The 20,958-nt window shown below is 34.2% G+C and overlaps 1 protein-coding gene across 34 annotated transcripts in view; it reads left to right on the forward strand.

Moving 5' to 3' along the window:
* Window positions 1-20,958, forward strand: part of KCNMA1 (potassium calcium-activated channel subfamily M alpha 1) — a 476,353-nt gene that overhangs the window by 301,947 nt on the left and 153,448 nt on the right. For all 34 annotated transcript variants that reach the window (XM_071811786.1, XM_071811785.1, XM_071811784.1 and 31 more), the window contains 5 exons: window positions 196-271; window positions 2,073-2,243; window positions 3,906-3,997; window positions 18,673-18,783; window positions 20,079-20,184. In XM_071811786.1, coding sequence (XP_071667887.1) covers window positions 196-271; window positions 2,073-2,243; window positions 3,906-3,997; window positions 18,673-18,783; window positions 20,079-20,184 — 556 coding nt within the window. The remainder of the gene's footprint in view (window positions 1-195; window positions 272-2,072; window positions 2,244-3,905; window positions 3,998-18,672; window positions 18,784-20,078; window positions 20,185-20,958) is intronic.

Here is a 20,958-nt window from a genome sequence, read left to right on the forward strand (position 1 = left end):
TTTCAAGGTATCTAAATTATGCAAATGTGAACTCAGAAAAGAAAAAATAATGCATATTTTGCATAGGTTTTTGATTAAGTTTTTAGGTAACCTGCATCTCTTCAGTCTAAACTGCACACTTGTATATGCATCAAAAAAAGTGTGATAAATTCCAGTCTAAGTTCCTATTTGTTGCTGGGTTTTGTTTATTTTCAGTAATTCCATCAAGCTAGTGAATCTGTGCTCTATATTTATCAGCACGTGGCTGACAGCAGCTGGGTTCATACATTTGGTAAGTACATTTGAAAATACTTCATTGACTTTTTATCATGGATCATCTGCTTTCTGAGCTACTTTATTACCTGAAATTGCCTTGCTCTGGAAATCCCTTAACACATCTATAGAGTACAATAAAAAAAGACATCACAGCTTCCCGAATTTTAGGCTTCTACTCAAAACTAATTCTGAATAGTAGGTAATACATCATTAACCTCAGCTTTAAAATACGAGACTTGAAATGACGCAACTTCTGGAATGATTACAAGTTACCAGTAGGTGGCAATGTGTCCTAAATAACTACCCAGAGGGCTTCCTGGGATGGGCTGGCCGAGCTGAAATAATGCTGAAGTCCGGAGGAACCAATGATTGTTCTAGAAGCAAGCAGTTCTGTATTTCCACGAGAAGTAATGGGATTGCTAACATTTTTATAAAGAGAATTTCCTTCTCTTTCGTTTTTAAATTTCAAATTTTTGTAGTAGCTTTCAGTCAGTGATAGCATAGTTGTTGTGTTTTTTTTGTTTTTTTTGTTTTTTTTTTTTTTTTCCCAAACAGGTTTTTATTCCACACTTAACAGTACCTGAAAAATGTAAGATGGTATAGAAGTAAATATGAGTTCGTAAATGGGAATGATAGGCATATGTCAATTATGTTTTTTAAACTGGTAGCTTCTACTCATTTGTTTGGTACATATGATTAAATACTGTTAAGTGTTTATCCTTTAAGTGCACTTTACGATCAACTTAGAATCAGGAAAATTTCAAGGTGCTAGTAGTAATAAATTATTTAGGAATAGTTTGGGACTAATATTACAATTTAATTATATTAATGTTAGTCCAGAGCAATTCAACTGACTTCACTTGAATTACCTTGAGCTGCATTCAGCTATGTAAGATTAAATTTGAAATGTTCATCATCTTCTTATAGTAGATAGTAATTTAATTGTCACTGATAAAGAAAATAACAGAATTTTGGATGTTTGGATGTTTACGATATACTTCTTATTCATGGATGACCACTTTTTTATACTCCTCTGGGTAAATATAGCATTTTTATCATAGAAACATTAGATTTTTCTGTTTTTTGAACCAAAAATCCCCAACATCAGGAGGGAAGGAATGCTGGTTTTCAGGACTTAAATTTGTTTGGTTTGGTGTTTTGTTTGTTTTGGGTATTTTATTTGTTTTCTTTTGTTGTTCCTCCCTCCCCCCAACCCCAGCATCAGTTTCTCTTTCATACTGTAGGAATCCTCACACTTCAAAATTTTTACTGTGAAACAAATTTTAGAGAGTATTCTCCTTTCCCACTGATAAATTTATAACTTTGTAATGTACAGTAGCTGGCCTCTTGGAAAAGTAATAGCGTATCCCTAAACTTAACATATCACCAACGCCTTCAATAGCTTTAAAAATAACACTTTAAACCAAAAAAACCCATAATACTTTAAAACAAAAACATGAAGAAGTATAATTGCATTACAAGTAAAATTTATCCTGAAAATATTCTAAACAAACTGCTATAAAATGAACTTGCCTGTCTGTGTTAGTAAGTTATATTATTTAGTGGTGAATGGAAAAGATACTTTCCATAAATAGTATGAGTGGCAAGACTGTGCATATTGACAAAAGAGCTGTAATGCTACAATTGGGACAGGGTTAGATTCTGTATTTGTTCAAAATAAATCACAGGAAAGGATGCAGAGTTTATATTATGTGCCAAATTATATATATATATGCACACACTCATTCACACACATATTTCCGTAACTTGTGATACAACTCTACTAATTCATTATGTGTTTTCTTGTACATTTTAAGGTGGAGAACTCAGGGGATCCATGGGAAAATTTCCAAAATAATCAGCCGCTGACATATTGGGAATGTGTTTATTTACTGATGGTTACAATGTCCACTGTGGGCTACGGAGATGTTTATGCAAAAACAACCCTTGGTCGCCTTTTCATGGTCTTCTTCATCCTTGGGGGATTGGTAAAAACTCTTTTTTAATATTATTGTGATTCAAACTACCTGTATATCTCAGTGCTGTGATTAAAGAAAAAGAATATCTGGCTTAGTGAATTAAAATTAATTATAAAACTTCTAAACGTGTTTAATACACCCTGTTTTTTTTTTTTTTTAATAGATATTTTGGCAGAGCTTGTCCAATTAGTCCAGTTCAGTACAGTCAGAATTTTAAAACCCATTTAAATGAGAAATACCTGTGAATGCATGAAGTGCCTTAATATTTCAACTTAAAATGTTATTTGTAGTCCTTTACTTTTTAGTGACTGACTGTAGTGCATTTTTTGAGGGTGTTATTAATACTTAAAGGCACTTTGCGGTTTCAGAAATTCTACCCACCCTTCTGTGTTCCTTCCCAGAATTCCAACAAACACTGTGGCTTTGGACTGTCTTAAAGAGCAGCTTGCCTGATCCAGATGAAGGCAAACCACATTCTCTTTAATTTCAAACATCCTTTCATCTCATGTAGCACACAGTTTATCACATGGCCATAACCCGTATGCTTTCATATCAGCAAATTCTCATGTTCTTTGTCCTGTATGTGCATAGTACCAAAGTAACTAATTGTCTTATGTCAACTTTTCTATTGCATATCAGAGTTAGTAATATTGTAGGACCTGTTGTAATGTTAGTCTCTGAAATAGCAAGGTTTATTTTAATCACACTGTGCAAGGTAAGTGCTTTATGTATTACTCATAATATATACTGTGCACCCATGTACATATGTGTATCGTCACTTTACTCTCATATACTGATTTCACATATACCTACATCTTGCAGAGGTGATATGCATATGACTAATTTTATGAATGCCATATGTGAGACACATACAGGTACATGTATATGAGTATATACATGAGCATAAATATATGCATTCCCATTGATGCTTAATGACATATGAAGACAGAGACCATGTCAACTGGCAGTAGCTCTTCGAAATATCCAGCCACAAGGAAGATGTTTGTTGGACAAAACATGGCAGAATAATTTTTATTTTCTCCTCAAAATCTTTTTTCTATCATGTGTTATTCCAATCCTTTTGAAAACAACCTTTTGGAAAAGTTTTTTTTTTTTTGGGGGGGCGGGGTGGTGACCCTTTTGTTTCTTGACAGGGGAATAACCCCTCATTCCATCTTGTTTTTGTCTTCTTTTGAATCCTAATCATGGGGGAAAAAAGTCTGTCTTTTAAAATAGAAATGTAACAGTAATCATAATACTTGTTTTTGTTTTTGTTTTGTTTTGGTTTGGTTTTTTTTTCAGTGGAGCTTGGATAGTTTTTTTCCCCTTCCCTTTTCAGGAAGAATTAGACTTAACTGTATTTTGTGATTAGATATGAGTTTGAATTAATTTTGTTCTTGTTTTGTTTTGTGTGCCTATTTTTCCTCTTTGGATTGTTTTCTTAGTTTATAAGGTGTGTACCTTCTTCAAGACCAACTTTTACATTGAGCTTCTTGTTTTGTTTGATAAGAACTTTTACATTTTTAAAATTTTCTTTTTAAACAACTTCATAGATCTAATTCTTTTACATTTTCAGATCTTAAAGATATATATCTTCTGAAAATATTCATCATCCCCCTTTCTTTGGCCTCTCTTTTTAGTCTTTTCTTCTGTCTCCTATCTTCTTCTTAGGCCATGTTTGCCAGCTACGTCCCTGAAATCATAGAGTTAATAGGAAACCGCAAGAAATATGGTGGTTCCTATAGTGCGGTTAGTGGAAGAAAGTAAGTATCCCAAGAGGCTCTGCTGCCTCTGCTGCAGTAGAACACTCTCTGCATGCCATTTTCTTTTTTTTTTTGTGTTTTTGTTTCATGCATGTAGGCAATGTTTGCTCGCTACGTGCCAGAAATTGCTGCTCTCATCCTTAATCGGAAGAAATACGGCGGGACTTTTAACTCAACCCGAGGCAGAAAGTAAGTCAAAAAAGACCAGGTGTGGTTGTGTGACTTTAAAGAGCCCCTGAAGGTGGTAACAGCTGACTCACAGCTCATATGGCTGTATTCCTTGACATCAGATGTTACCACTGGAGAGTTGTCACACTATTATTAGAGACCTGGGCTATGCTATGGTACAAGTCACAACATTTTGTCCCTACTTCAAGGGAACCTACATACCACTAAGACTGTACTGACGTATCTTGTAAAAAATGCTGCGATTGCATATGTAGTTAGCTTCTGGAACAGGGTTGACTTGTCATTTCACAGTTTTGGGCATCAGATTGTCATGTGGTCATCTCTTAACTAAGTGACAGTGATAATTCACATGATCTTCACACAACTCAGTTCTTTAGATAGCTTTGGTTTACTTGAGTGCAAAATATGAGATTTGTGTTGATCAGCTTATTCCATTAGACTATGTCAGAAGTCTGATAGTGCTGTTTCTTAGTGTTCAAACAGCAGATTCAGATCTCATGCTGCTCTTCATGCTGACTTCATATGAATATGGTAACCCTTGTGATTTTAGAATATATGACCAGGGATTTTAAAGTGATTCCCTTCCACACTTCGTATAAAACCTATCTTAAGAAGAGCAAATAGTAGCCATAGTATGGAAAAAAAAAAAAGCAAACCCATAAAAAATACTATTTTTGCCTGGTAGCAAAAGTTCAAGTGGGGTCACATTAGCTCATTACATTTCTGTTGAAAGCCTGCTTGTTTTCTTGACCAAGTTAAAACCAGCTCTTTCTGGCATTCCCAGCATCTAGACCTGCTGGGTTATAGCCTTTAATGAACTATAATAGATGTACTTGCAGTATAGTAACTTGTCCTTTATATCACCTCTGTTGCCATCTTTTGTGTCATTCCACACCATTGTGATATTCACTGGTAGAGATTCATTTGCCCTAAAAGACGAATCATATAGAAGCCTTTCCATATAACGTAATTAAGGTACTGCAACAATACAACTAATTAGTTGTCCCTCCCCTTACTTTAAGAAGTTATGTTTTTTACTTTATTCCTTTCGAATCATCACCCATGCATCATTTTATAAATGTGGATTATGGTTTTGTCAGGTTGTTTCTTCTCTCAGTGGAGCAGAAAGACTGTAAATATCTCACAGAGCTAATTCTAGGGTACTGTTTTACATCAGTGGGCAGATAAATCAAAGATTTTTCCTTGTAGCTTATAGTATTGTGCACTTAATAATACTCAGGCAATTAGATGATGATTGAAAACTGCAATATTTTCATTTTTGAGATACCATCAAATGTCTAAAGCCTTTTTTTTTTTTTTTGCATCATAATTCACTTATCCAGATTAACAAAATGCTTTAACTTATTTCTGAGATAGAGTAGTATCATTAATTTCCTAAAATATTTATTTGTGACAGAGGCCTACTCAGTTTCATATTTGTATTCATATTTGGTTTCTCAAAGAGAGACATTTTTTAAACACAGAAGTTGCGCCTCTGTTTTTGAGTCTCCAAAGGAGTAATAGCAGAGGGGGAATATGGATAAAAACTATTTTACATACAGTGTTTTAGTCTGTTCCTTTCTACCTTGTCACTGGTACCCAGCATTGCTCAGATGTCTCTAAACTTGGACCTGATCTTCAGTCAGAACCCCACATCCTGAAAAGCTCAACTCCAGATTACATGCTTCTGCTAGCTTTGGGGCATGCTTTATGGTTTTTTCCACTTTTTTTTTTTTTTTTTTTTTAGCTTTATTTATATGCACTGTTTGTTTTTAGCTTATTCTGTTGTCAGTGCTTTCTCTGCTGATCTCTACTGCCCATATAACTTGTTGTTTGAAACTTAGCTCTGTCATCAGCATACAAACTGTTCAATTCTTTATGCATTGTTTTCTGGTTCAATTATTAATTGCTAAGTACTTTAAAGATGTCCTTTGCTCATGTGAGTCTTTCATCAGAGAATCTAAGCTTGGGAACTGCACAGTAAGAAGCCATTAGTACCCCTTGTTTGATGTTGATTTTGCAATCAGTAGAACAAGATTGATGAAATGTTATGTTTGGCCAAAATTTAAGTTTTCATTTGGAATTCAGTGTTGAAAGAATGGTTTGTCAGAACCAATAAGTTTTCCTTTGCCTGGGATATGGGCATGTGGTAGTAATTAGCAATATAAGGTCTTTAGTTGAGCAATCATGCATGGGTTTTGGCAGTGAACATAATGATATACTACAGTTGTCCTATTCCTAATGTCAGAAATTTTCTAGATAACATTAAACTCACGTATAAAATGAAAGCAGCTAAATTTGTTGAAAGATGTAGTTTCAGCTCTTAAAATAGCAAATGTGTATTCTTATTGAATTTCTCCAAAATAGATAAGTACATGGAAGCTGCTCTGTAGCATTTATTTATGTATGTTTATACATGTTACCTCATGAACTATGTTTGTGGAATAACATACTTCTATATGGTTATTAAACATCGAGGTGGGAAGTTAAAATTAGCTTATGATTATATACATTTAGAGGATTTCACTACATCACTTTAATACTAATGAAAACCTTGCTATAGAATTGTGACTATCTAAGCAGCTAGAATGTATGCATAAAAATGATTTCTGCAAACTTCACTTACTAAAGAAGAGAAACAACCAGCATACCAGCGGGTTTGATATTGAATTTCATTTTGCTTTTCAGCCAATGAAGTCCCCAAAGGACTCATAAATGATATAGGAATAATTTTGCACACTAGAGAAGCTTACTTCTCTCTTAGATGAGACAGATACACACAGAGTTTGGAAATGGAAGTGGTTTGTTGGCAGTATGCAATTATTATTGGTTAAATTTACTAGATATGAGGTAGTTTTGTCACAAAAGTTCACAAGGAATTTTGGATTTTAAAGAAAATCTGTGATCTCTGCTTTGTCATGTATTCCTGTAATGAGACTTCTGAGGTCTCATAGAACACAAAACAGGAATTTTATTATAGCCTTTGATTGAAGTTTCACCTGTTAAATGAACAGTACTCGCTGTTGCATATATACCAATATGCATACCAATATATCTATATAAAATGTGGCTGAGACCAAACATATATAAGTAAGGTAATGACTTCGGCACAACTACAACCTAATGCAAAGAAAAAATGAAGAAGTTACCAAAAAGGTAACAGTCATTGTCTTGAATTTCAGATTTGTAAACAATGAGATTTGCTCTTTGCGCAATGAGTTTACTGCTAAACAGCTGGTTTTCTACTGTTTACAGATCAACTAATCAGAGGACCCTGTAATGTATTTACTAGGTGCCCTGATACACCAGTATCAGATGGTCATTAGGCAAGAAAAAACTGGCCGCCTTAGTTTAGTTATACTTAAAAAAACCCAAACAATCGCTTCTTGCTATAGTCACCACTACATAGAATTGATACACAGAAAACCAGACCATAGTTACAAAGACAGAAAATAGTTCATATTCAATATTTATATGTAACTAAGATGTCACTGGGAAATAAAATTCAGGCATGAGAAGCAATCAGAACTGAAAAAAAAAAAAAAAAATTTTTAATACTGCTAAGAGGCATCTTAGGATAACAATGATGTGGCTTCCAATATTTTCCTCACTAAGTCCTACATAGTTTTCTCTTCTTTCACACCAACAATTCATTCACTACTGTTTGTCCTTCCTCTGCATTTCCCTGGATAAATTATGTAGTTGTTATTTTACTTTTTGGGAAATACTTTTTGCAAAGCAGGTATAGCATGTAGTATTATTTACATTTTAGCTGATGTTCTGCTGATTTCTGTAGAAGTATGTAACAACATAAGTTAAAGTCTCTGCAGAGAAGTTGGCATAATTTTATTATTAATGAACTAGTAACTACCTGAGAGAGTCTTTGTGAGATTTAACACAGCTGAGTTTATACCTGCTGAAGATAAGAAATGTTTTTAAAATGCAAAGTAGACGTATTTATAATGAAGGTTAACTCTTATTAATTGCTTCATCACCAAACATTATGTTCTCACCCTAAAAAATATCTGCAATTTATATAGGTCGTATCTCACTACAACATTTTAAACTTACTAGGTCACTAAGAAATGACTAATGAAAGCATATGCTTGAAAGAAGTTACATTCAGGAAAATTCTATAAGGAAATAAGTGTCAAACTAGTACCATTATCAACAGATAAAATGGTAATGAGAAAATACTGGGTACAAATACTGGAGATAAAAGCTAGATGTTACAGGTAGTTGGGTGGAGAAGGAAAAAAATCTGACCTTTTATTACAGTATTATAAAAAAGTCTATAGATAAGACTCTAGATTAGAAAATTACGTATAATTTTATATAGATAAGCAGGGGAAGATTTGTGGGGTTTTTTTGTTTGATTTTTTTTTTTTTTAATCAGCTACAAACTGAAATGGTAGATAGCTTGAATATTAATTATATTTCCTCTTAGCCTTTTTTCTTAATAATTTCGAGACCAGTAGCTGGTTCTCTACACCCTCTGTACATGTAGCAAGTTTCTTTTAAGACTTTTTATTTGACTTACTCTGTTCAGGCTCTTTCTGTAACCTATCTGTAGAACTCATGCGTTAGTATTCAAGGTATCATTTCAAGGTGATATTTTGAAAGTGAAGTACAACAGAAGGATGAAATGGTATCAGCCGGTCTGTAACTGTAACTGATGGGCTGTTGTTTTGAGAGTGTAGTAATAAGCCTACAGGTTAGTTCATGCATGCATACCTCTGGAAGGCTGGAAGAGGCAGTGATCTCTTTGGTTTTGGTTGGTTTTCTGAAGTGCTCCAGCTAACCACTTTACAAAGTTTAGGCTTTAAGTCTTAAGAGAAGGGGGTTTTCTTCAAGAAATCCATGGTTTTGAATAAGTGGAATTCTACTGTTGGACTCTTTTTGTGAAATTTGGAACTTAGATGTTCAGTCCTAGCCAAAAGAGGACTTAGAAGATTATCTGTGCTACTTCTTTTAAGCCAGGAAAAAAAAAAACAAACACAAAACCAAAAAAAAATCTTGGTTTATTTGTTTATTTATAATGTTCATATTACTCAGGTCTGGTCTGAGATTTGTTGTTTAAAGATCCAGATTTCTTTTACCTCTACTATTTTTTAATTAACCTTTTATTTTGCATTCACTAATTTATATGGGAATCAAGATTGTTCTTATTCAGTTGTTTCATTTCCGTATTCATGTGTTCATATGATCAGACTGGATTTTAATTCTGTGAAATATTTTCCAGTTGAAGACATTTGCTTATTATAAATCAGCCCGCGCGAAGCTCTAGAAAGCATATGGAAAGAACTTTTGTAAACTGATGGAATGAAAGAGAGACTGCATAAGTTAATGATTTTTTTAAGTCTTTCCTCTACATTGAGTTATTGACTTTTAATTCCATTGAATAAATTCTGCTTGCCTTTTTACTGTGAAACTGCTATCAAATCCAATGGGAACTCTTTATGAGGGCATCAAGCAGAACACAGCTTCACATAAATAGATACTTAACAGAGAGAGGGATTATTATAATTTTATATGCATATGTGTATATATATATATAAACTGCTTATCGTGTTGCAATAGTAAATATCTATGCTAAACTATGTTAAATTTTCAAGATTTTTTAAAAAAATATACAGAGGCGTTGATATAGTTTATGTAAATATTAAAAATTGTATTTTTATGAAATCACAGTTCTTTACTGTATAAGCTATTAAATGCTCTTGTTTCTCTTCTCTCATGATCTGTTTTGCTTCCCAGAGATGTCTTCAGATTTCTTAAATTTACAAGCCATAAATTAGCAAATCATCAACGTATCAATGGGAAGAATCATCTGTTAGAGATTCCTTCCAGAAGGAAACATGGGATTCAATAACTAAACTTCACAAAGAAAAATAAAAACTGTAGACAGATAGATATGGTAAACAGAAAGACAAACAGATAATTGAAGTTGACAGGCCATCTTGGACTCATTAGACATTTGATTTTGATTAAAAATTAGAAAAAAAAAAACCAACTTTGGCAAAGGTCCATTTGATGCAGTAACGAGAGGCATAGCTCTAAAGAAAGTGACATTAGATTATTATATTAAATTATTTGATACAATATGTAAGATAATATTTTCCAGTGGGATGAGAATGTAATAAGAGAATGTGACATGGGTTGCATTATGATCCCTAGGGGTGTCTCTGTTTCCCATCTGCTAGCCATTCTTCTAATCCCACTGTTTGAAATGAAGTCTCACTTAGTGATAAAGAAAAACTGGTGAGTGTTAAATAGACTGACAGATAGAACTAATAGGAGAAACCTTTTTCCCCCCCCAATTTTACATGCTTATTAAGCTATTTCCATTCTAATGAAAGCAAGAAAGGAAATGTGGGAAGTGACATATTATGATATTATCACTTTTAAAATATGCATTCTAGGTCTCAAATCACATTCCAGTCCTGCAATAACAGCACTAATTTTATATTTCTAGTTAAAACTGTGAAAAATTCAACGTCTCCTTCTCTCTGCCCAAACTCTAAAAAAAACCTTAGAGGTTTGACATCAAAATGGCAGTTGTTGCTGTCCAAAGTTTAACCCAAGAAAGACTCAATCTGCTTTGAAAACCTGCTGATCTACCATATTCAACAAAATATACAGGTCATGGCTTTAAGTGTGGACATCACAGAGAGTGCGATATGAAATGGCAGAAGTGGTGAATTGATTGGCAAGTTTTAGTGATTTATGACTTTTGTTTTCATTCAGGTTCTATTGCAGAAAATTAGTGATGACATTTTGGGGTGTTTTCTATGGAAAAAAATGCAGTGGCTCTGGTCATGAATGAAATGCTCAAAAATCTGAAAGCCTTTGCTAACTCCTGCATTGCTTTCAAAGGTTTTAATTTTTTTTTGACTCATTGAGCATTTAAAAAATGAATAAGGCAATTTGAAAATTAGTAATTGTGGGAACATAGAAAGCAATTTAATTAAAGGAAAATATTTTCAATTAATTTCAAAAGTAATAACAGTGTCTTGTTTGTGTGTGATATCCACTGCACAAAATAGTACAAGAAAGAAGCCCAGGTTTTGAATGGATTAGAGCAGTATGTTAAGATCTGTTTGCAACTGAGATGCTGATGCTGGCGATGTGGTTTACTCTTGCATTTTACTATTAAGCTTTCTAGCACAAACTCCTTGTGCATGGTATAGAATTTAACAGTTTTTACTTCTGTTTATACTAAATTATTCACTTATTACTTATGGTGATATAGCTGTGTTGTGTCTAAATGTTTGGTGTTTTTTATGGAAGTGGAAATACTCTAGATAATATTGCCATCGAGACTGAATGAAAGGATTAATATTCATCCTTTACTTTAAAGGTACAGTGGAAGCCTCTTTAACTAATCCAGGCCCTGGAAAAAACAAATCACTGTGCTTTCTTCTAATTATTGCAGTTTCAGAGGTGCACATCAGCGAAGCATATTAACTTTTATTTCTTAACTTGCTTTATAGACAAGCATGGCACAATTCCTTAAATCATAAAAGTGTAAGATAAATTCATTTAGCTGTAACTGAGCAAGGATATTGAAATAAACAAAGCAGTTTGCAGTGTATTACCCGTGAGAGCACACTGTTGCAAACAGATGCAAGCTTGAACATACTGTTTAAACAAAGGCATGTGCTATTCAGGATTAAAGTATCTGAAATGCATTCTGTCAGCCTGTTCTCTAGTAGAAATCTCATTTAGGTGGGCATAATATATTTGAGGACCTGTGTACCATGAGCTTCAGAAACAATTTCTAATATTTAAAGCTTGCCAAAGACACACCACCAATATTCACTGAGCAAGACTGAAACCCACATTTGTATAAACTGCACTTGATACAGTTTCATAGCTGTTATAATTCACAGCTGAGTCTTGTGTGTGTCTACATATTTGTCACACATTACCAATTTTATGTTTAAGAGAATTTGAGTGATTCTTTCTTGATCCTTAATTTTACATACTTATACTTGTCACAAAGTAAATTAATATCTGCATTAGAGGTAACTTTTGAATGCCTGACATTAATGATTTCCCATTTATGTTAATCTGATGTGTGATCCAGTGCTGTTCCGCTGATCTGTACTGAATGCCATATACTAAATATAGCTCTGAGTGTTTTCTAGTATTACCTAAGTCCTTTTTCATTACTCACAATATAAGAGAAATTCCAAAGAGCGTGGAACCTGTTGATAGGAACAGATAGTTTCTGTCAGAATTAATCACAGCAGCTTCAGTACAGGCCATGTGAGTTCACTCTGGTTCCTAAATAATTGGCAGCTGAAGCTATCAGATCCAATTTACAGAAGTTAAATGTACCTCACTCATGTTCTCAGATACTGCAGTCACATCTCTAGTCCCAGTGTAGTCATATTTTTTTATACATTTAATGTTGATACATATTTGAAAGTCAGTGCTTTGGGCTTCTCAGTAACTTCAGCACTTTCCAAACTTTTAATCCTTCAGGCATAAAAAGAATAATGAAAATCTACTTTCTAACTAACAGTTGAAGGAGAACAAATATTAAAGTTGCTGGGATGTTACACGCTTGACAAACATTTTGCTATATGCTTGAATATTTTTGACTTGTCTCCTTTGTACGGCAAGATTTCTAGAGCCTGGTATGAGAATCAGAGTGATAAAACAGCTTACAGTTGATTTTTTTTTTTTTAATATAATGTCTTGATTTGAGTATGTTTCATGCTTTGTCATCACAGACTTGACCAACTAATGCTAAAGGCAAGTTTGGGAGTAATACTTACATACCTCCTAGAATTATTTTTTAAAAGCTAACATGATTTTTCTTTTTCTGGTCAAGAAGTGTCTGTTCTAGATAAGTTGGTCTCGGTCTTTGCTCTTTTCTTATATACAATACATAAGCAAGTTTTTATAATGGTTAAAATAATCTGACATATTGTCCTGGCTCCCTGTACACATTGGCTGCATAAGTGATCCATGGGCTCAAGTGTTCTGTGAAAAAGGAGAAAAATATGAAATCATGACTGTACAGCACCTATTACTCTATTTGTATTAATCCGAGAGGGGAGTTTAAATTGAAATAAGGCATTTGTTTAACCAAATAAAACAGAGACACATAAGCACGTGCCTAAAGTTGTCACTTAATTTAACTGAATTAATAGAATCTTGAGTTATGTTAGGTAAATCATATAAAACACAAGCAGCTAGAACTGTATTGTAAACTGGTATATTAAAAATGCATGCTACTAATAGAGCAACAAGATGACCATGTGTACAGTCTCTGTTGACATATATTGACTTTTCTTAATAAGAAAAAAGTAGCTGAGATCTATCCTTTTTGTGAGGAAAACCAGTTAGACTTTACAAGAACCTGTTTATTTAAACCACAACAACCTGCTACTGGTATACAGAGAAAGAACTGAGGTGATCAATAGATGAAGGAATGATCAGTACACTAAGCAGAAAGACCAAAAAGATATTTGAGCATATGTATTTGATACAAATATCATATTATTATAGACACATCTAGGTCAGTATGTGCCACATTTCATTTAGTTACTTGACAAGTGAACGCCATGTTTTCAACTGGATGCTGAACTGAATTTTGTATTTATTATCTCTGATTTATTACAAAAGACTAATTAGAGTGAGTTTTTTCAAGTTCTTTATACTTGTTCCAATAAAATGAGTATAATTTCTTTCAAAATAAACAGGCAAAAGATTTGCCTTTCATATTGTGTCTTCTGAACGAAGAACCACACAAAGAAGAATTCTTTTTGAAGAATACTATTCACAGTGAATCTGTTTTCATTTACAGTGCTGTTTACATGGATTAAGTATATGTTCTCAATTATCTTATGTCAGAATTCTGGATGGTTTAGCTTTTGCTTATTTCATATTTTTTTTTTTTCTTCCTGAAACTGTTTGTGATAGCTTTGGGCATTTTATCACCATTTTTGTTTAGTTTATAAAAAGCTAGTGTATTTTTAGAAAGTGTATCATTATGTCAGTACTTGAGTGGAAAAAAAATAGGTACCGTAGAGCATTTCAACTGTGTATAATTTTTCGTAATTAGTCATGTAATTAATTTTGACAATGATATGTACATATGGGAGAGAATGGATTAATCTAGCTTTATTAGTTGATAGAATATGGCTCCTGATGAGCTTTTGAATCTCTTTAAAATATGTGCAATATGTCTATTGCTTTGGTATATTAAATCAGTTTCACATCTGTGACAATGACACCAGTGACAACTATTACTTAACAGAAAACGTAGTCCTCCCGGATATTTATCAGCAGTTGGTAATCATAATAATTTAGCTGAATAGTGTATTACTTTTGAAGTTTTTAATAAACAAAAGCTTAATGCAGAGGTTAGACATTTCTCTTGACCCAAAATTATTGATACAATATATTCCTACCAACCAACTATAGCTGAAAGCAAAAGAAATTCATTATGTTTGCTTTACTTAAACTCTTGCTATGTGGAAAAAAATGGGTGGTACATGGGAAGGGAATGGTTATTGGAACAAACAGAGGAAGTTATAAATCTTCAAATCCATATACAAGACAGACTGGAACAGTATAAGCTGTCCAAGTTTTCTTAACTAATGTACCTAATAACTCTCTCTGGGTAAGCAGGAAATCTGTTTTCAATTTCTACTTCTAAGCAAAAATGTAATTTATGTTAAAAGGAGGGTTTTTTTTTGTGGGAGTTTTCAATCAAAAAGGAATGCAAGTATCTCATCAGAAAATATTGTTTGAAATCCAGGAGTTTTTGTTGCAATCACTGCTCAGGACACTGTCTTGCACTATATGAGAACAGCAAAGAAGAGAAGAATAGATCATGTCCAAGGCAAGGCAAAAAGCCAGCTTGTTTGAGCAGGGATCTTCTTCTTGAAATACAGCAAAAAAAGAAATTACATGATCAGTGGAAGCAAGGTCAGGCAACATGGAAGAACTATAGAGATGCTGCTTGCAGCATCTGTAGGGAGAAATTTCACTCTACCAAATCTCAATTAGCTACTGGAGAGTGTCCAGAAGAGGGCTACAAATTTGGTTTGGTTTGGAGGGGAAGCCATATAAAGAGTGACTAAAGTCACTTGGGTCAGCCTGGAGAAGAGGAGACTAAGGGGAGACCTCATTGTGGTCTACAGCTTCCTCACAAGGGGAGGAGGAAGGGAAGGAACCGATCTCTTCTCTTTGGTGACCAATGACAGAACGCGAGGGAATGGCAGGAAGACGTGCCAGGGGAGGTTTAGGTTGGAGATTAGGAAAAGGTTCTTCACCCAGAGGGTGGTGGAGCACTGGAACAGGTTCGCCAAGGCGGTAGTCGTGGCCCCGAGCCTGTCACTGTTCAAGAAAAGACTGTACAACACCCTCAGACACATGATGGGAACTGTGGAATTGTCATATGCAGGGGCAGGAGTTGGACTTGATGATCCTTGTGGGTCCCTTTCAACTCAGGATATTCTGTGATTCTGTGAATCCCAAATCAGAGTGCTAAAATCAAACCATGGTACAGATGCATTCTGACACTTGCAAAAGAATCAGTCCTGGTGCTAAAATGCAAGAGTATTTTACAGCCAAATACTTTATTTTTACTGGAGCAGATTGCTATAAAACCCTACTGAATGAGAAGCATAACAGGACTGAATTATTGAATCAAATGCATCAGCTTTTAGTGGGAGGGTTTTGGAGTAGGTAACCTCTGGAGGTCTTTTCCAACTTCAGTTATCTTGAAATCTTATGATCCTATGAAAGTTTCCTTTGCAATAAAGTAATTTGGGCTGTGTGTTTTGTTTTTTTTTTCTTCAGTCTATCTGTGGACTCTTAGTTAATGACAGAAAATAAGCTATATGAAGTGAAATCTCCCAGGAAGGAAGTAAATTCTCTGCACAGGAATGCAGTGTAGCACAAAAGCATGCAGGAAGAGACGCTGCTGAAGTTAACAGTGCAGGATCTGTACAAAGCAGTTGCCTACAAGAAGAAATTATTTCTGTTATTAAAAATAATGCATCAACTATGCAAATGGAAAGTCCAGTTTCTTAATTAGTAATAGATAGAAACATCTGAAGAAAGTAATACCCATAGTTTAAAATGAGTTGTCTTAGAAAATGTGTACAGACACTGTAAGGAATACAAACAAATATTTTTAGCTGCTATTTATGATTTTCTTGGGCTTTTGCATTTTTTGATGCCAGATGGGTTTACAGTCAGGAAAAGTGCTGAATGCCACTAGATGGCTAGAATTTCCCAATATGTTAGTGTATCAAACACAGTTTGTTCAGTATTTAGATCTAGTAAACTACTAGAGGAGTGAGGAGTGTATCTTAGTGCTTGAAATCATGTTTACACTTATGATTTTGGAGATTATTATCCTGACCTAACTGTGAGTGCAATAATGTGTGCAGACAGTGCTGGCAGCTTGGGTAATTGACCACTAGGGAAACTGAGGAAGAGTGTTTCTGAAGGCAGGAGTGTAGGCACAGTTTTGGCCAGTACAGAGGCTGCTGCAAACTCTGCCAAGCGCAAAGATGCCAGAGGAAACCTCTTAAGGACGTCTTGCACCGAAAAAGGATGTCTTGTTTTCAGATATTGTGCTTACCACCTCATAAAAGAGGAGAGCTTTAATTCAGGGATTTTTGTGGTTTTACATGTTTACAATCTGAGAACTCAGCACTTTGTAGACCTATGGCACCAAAAACTTACGTTAAAATTGAGCAAAATCTTACTGAAGCCAAAGTGACACTGTGGCTAGCTAGTTTAGCAATAGAAGTCAATTGTATTGAGTCTCATATAAACGTTAAACATTTGTTAAAAAGAATGAAACCACTGGAGTTTTTGACTACTGCTATTTCTAAAACTATATCTGAGTCCTGGTGATGTCACTAAGAACTCATGGAAGAGGAGTGTTTTGGTTTATCATATTTCTAAATAAAGCTTTAAATCTCTGTGCTACACTATTAATAAAAGTTGTAGTAGAACAATATCATAAGCTGTGCTGGACTGGTATAATAGTTTGTCCTATTTTGTTGTTTTACTGACCATTTGAACCACTGCAAAAATAACAGTGCATGATGGTGATATTATTCACTGTGTGATGCATATTATTGATTTATTCTTTGTTCTGCATAATTATTCCCTTTCCAATGAGTTCTAAGCACTTTTGACACACATTTCATCCAGCATCAAATTATGAAGCAAGAAGAGACTGCTATTATACCCCATTACATAAGTAATCATTGCTGCCACCTATTATTTTGTTGTTTCCAGCCAATGATGTTTGTGTGTTACTGAGTTTTCCACAGAACAATTATGAAGTAGGTGAGACTTGGATAGTCTACTTCATAGCCTTGGAACTACTTTGCTTCACATTTGGCAGTTCAAGTGCCAAAAAGTTGGAGACATTGTGTTTGTAGTTTTTGTGCATAGCCTATATGACAGTAATGAAGTTGACTTTCTGTTAGTTCAGGAATTGTATCTATATCACCTTGTCCCTCTTCCTGACTTCTGTGAGCAATGTGGTAGTTGGAACTGCTAGCAGTAGGTGTATCAAAATCATCATCCATCTTAAACAGTGATGGAAGCTGGGGTTGAGTTTATTCCATGAAATAAGTTGTGAGACAGTGTAGGATATTCCAATCACAAACTTTTCTTTACGATAAGAAAGAAGCAAAAATCCCTCAAGTCAGGAAGAGTGCTATTTCCTAGGCCTTTTCTTCAGCAGCTCAGAATTTAAGATGTAGTATTCAAGAGTGTGTGTGTAGATATATATTGTACTTCCATCTTATATGGTCAGATGCATCTATTAATGGAAACATCGAGCAACAGAAAACTTCATAGGATCACAGCCTGTGGAAATTTTGATTTTTCTAAGTAATCTATTGCAATAGTGCAATAAATAATGTTTTCTAATTGTAAAGTACAATTGTCCTTGTAGGAGTTATGTTAGTAAAAAGATTTCTTTTTAACTGCTTATGTCCTATAATTGGCAAGCTTTGCACTGCCCTCATTGGTCTAAGTGTCTGCTTTCAACTGCGGAAAAATATCGAATCATTTAGGGAGATTTGCCATCTCGTTATGCCATAAACCAAAAATTTGAACAGTAAATCTCAATAGAGGAGGTAAAGATGTGGAGACAGATTTGTAAAATAAAGAAATATGACTTTGAAAGGGACTACTTAATGCAGTGTGTAAACATATACATAAATGATGCCACTCACCATTAAATGTGTAATACAACTTGACCAAATGGTTTATTAATAGTAGTCTTTGTGAGTGAGAGTGTATATGTACTTGCAATTACAAAGCACCTTTTGGAACTGATGTTTTCATTCTCTGACTTCATGGAATAAGATCTAAAGAAACATCAAGAAGAGACTAATACTTTTGTTTGCCCAATAAATTACAATTTCCTTCTTTGCTTTCTTGCTTGTTTTATATTTTTTGCAAGATTAACTCTGATTTTTCTGTAACAGGCACATAGTTGTCTGTGGTCACATAACACTTGAAAGTGTGTCCAACTTCCTGAAGGACTTCTTGCACAAGGATAGGGATGATGTCAACGTAGAAATCGTCTTTCTGCATAAGTGAGTAATCTTTCAAGATTAGTCTTATCATCTATTACTGATACTCAGTATATTTAGCCGTATCTTTTGTTTTGGTGAGATAGAGGATCTTTCAAGCTCCAAATAACCATAAAACTAGTGTTTGCAGTTACTTGTGTTAACAATATATTTTGAAAAACGAATTGTTTTCTGCAATTGTTTTATAACCTGTTGCTAAGTATGGGTGTTTCAAGCAGTCTTCAGACCCAGTCACTTCAATTGTGAGATGGATAGCTAAGCACATAGTCGAAGTTGGAATGGAATAATGAAATAAAAAACTGAAATAAATAAATGTGAGAATTTAATTTCAAATATTTCTAGAGAACTACCAAAATTGTTTAAGTCAGTAAAATTAGTGAAAAATACTGTATGTCATGTTAACTTATGCTATCTGAAAACACATTTTCACCTTTGATTTCACTAGGATAAATTTTATTTCATATTGCAAACTTCAAAAAGAAAACTGTAGGTGCAGATGTAGTTTTAATATAAATGAGATATATTACAGATACTGCTCTCTTACTCATATACTCATACCTACCTACACATATTCTCTTGCATTTTTCTGATGTGGGATTTGGAAAGGGCGTCTTAGGGTGGTTACTCTTTGTTGTAGGCTCTGCACTACATGTAATTCGCCATCAAATAGATGTGTCTATGGGGAGAAACTGCTAGAAATAGCCATGTGCCAGAGAGAGAGACAGTATGAAAGGTCTTTTCTGCTCTGGAATGGCATCCATTTAGAAGTGTTGCAAGTGCTGCTGATTCTTAGTTTTTCAGCTTCTGTTGTTAAATTATCATAAAAGATTCTTTAAATTTTTAACCATTTTCTTTCACAAGCAGAAAGTGCAGAACTTGATGTTTAATGCTGAAAAACTAAGAATCAGCAGCACTTGCACACTTTTTTAATCTTATCCTGACTGTTTTAACAATGGTGGGGACAGGCAGAGGATGATTGTCGTACTAGACAATTTGTGTGGAGAATGCTGTGTGAGTATGTTTTCAAATGTTTCCAATTCTTCTGGATTCATGTCTGTGAGAAACTGATAGATGGTGAACAGAGTAGCTCAATGAAGTGGGCCAGAAGTAAGAAAGTGAAAGCAGTATCGTATTTGTCTTTTAAGTACTGCACGCTGTTTCCATGCCACAGGAAAAGCATCAGCAGAAGTCTGAAACGTAAATAAATAAATAGGTTGGTTTATAAATGAAGGAAATGGACCAGTTATGAAAACTGACTTTTCACTTGCTCTTGTATTTTCTTCCTCTTCCTAATGCAGTATCTCCCCTAACCTTGAGTTGGAAGCTCTTTTTAAACGACACTTCACTCAGGTGGAATTTTATCAGGGTTCAGTCCTTAATCCCCATGACCTGGCCAGAGTGAAGGTAACAGCTCTGTTTTGTTCTCCTGCTAATTGATCTTTTTTTTTTTTTAAGTACTTCTTCAAAGCTACGGTAACACTGCGACTTAAGATACATTGTCTGCCATTCTGTTGAACACTTTATGAATTTTTCTTTGGGGTTTAATTCAAGAATCTATTTTACACTCACGTTTGATATAATAGAACATTGTCTTACAGTAATTGCTTAAAATGCTATTGTCTTACCTTCATCAGAATGATTAGAAAATTATTTTTCACCTATAAAAACCTTTTTCTATTGTCTAGAATCCTGGAAAAAAATTACAATTTAAGATTTTTAGTAGCTAAAAGGAGATGGCTTTATTGTCTAGAATTCTCTGTGGTAAATTGTTCTGTAATCTTAAAGCAAAGCATGAAGCTTAAAAAATGTCAAGCTGTCAGATACAACATTTCCAGCATTAACTCTTTCATGTTGCCTTTTTTTTTTTTAATGGAACGTAAATAATCTATTTAAGTCGGGAACATTTTAGTTCAATATTAAGACTTTCTGGAGCATTAATCATGTCTTTTGTCCATTTTGGCTGCAGAAATTGCTTAAACTTTTGTAGTCCAACACATACTGTTTCAGTTCATCAGAACATAATGTTCTAATTATGACCATAAAATTGTGTGTTGTTATTTTGTGTTCTGTGTTCCACCCTTCTTTGTGTTTTTATTTGGTTGTATACACTGAAAAATACTTTTGTCATCTGCTTTGAGTTTAATAGATCTAAGGTTTGTGTGAACATAGAAGTCCTGT

This window comes from Patagioenas fasciata, chromosome 8, assembly GCF_037038585.1.
Source record: "Patagioenas fasciata isolate bPatFas1 chromosome 8, bPatFas1.hap1, whole genome shotgun sequence".
Classification (NCBI taxonomy): Eukaryota; Metazoa; Chordata; class Aves; order Columbiformes; family Columbidae; genus Patagioenas; species Patagioenas fasciata.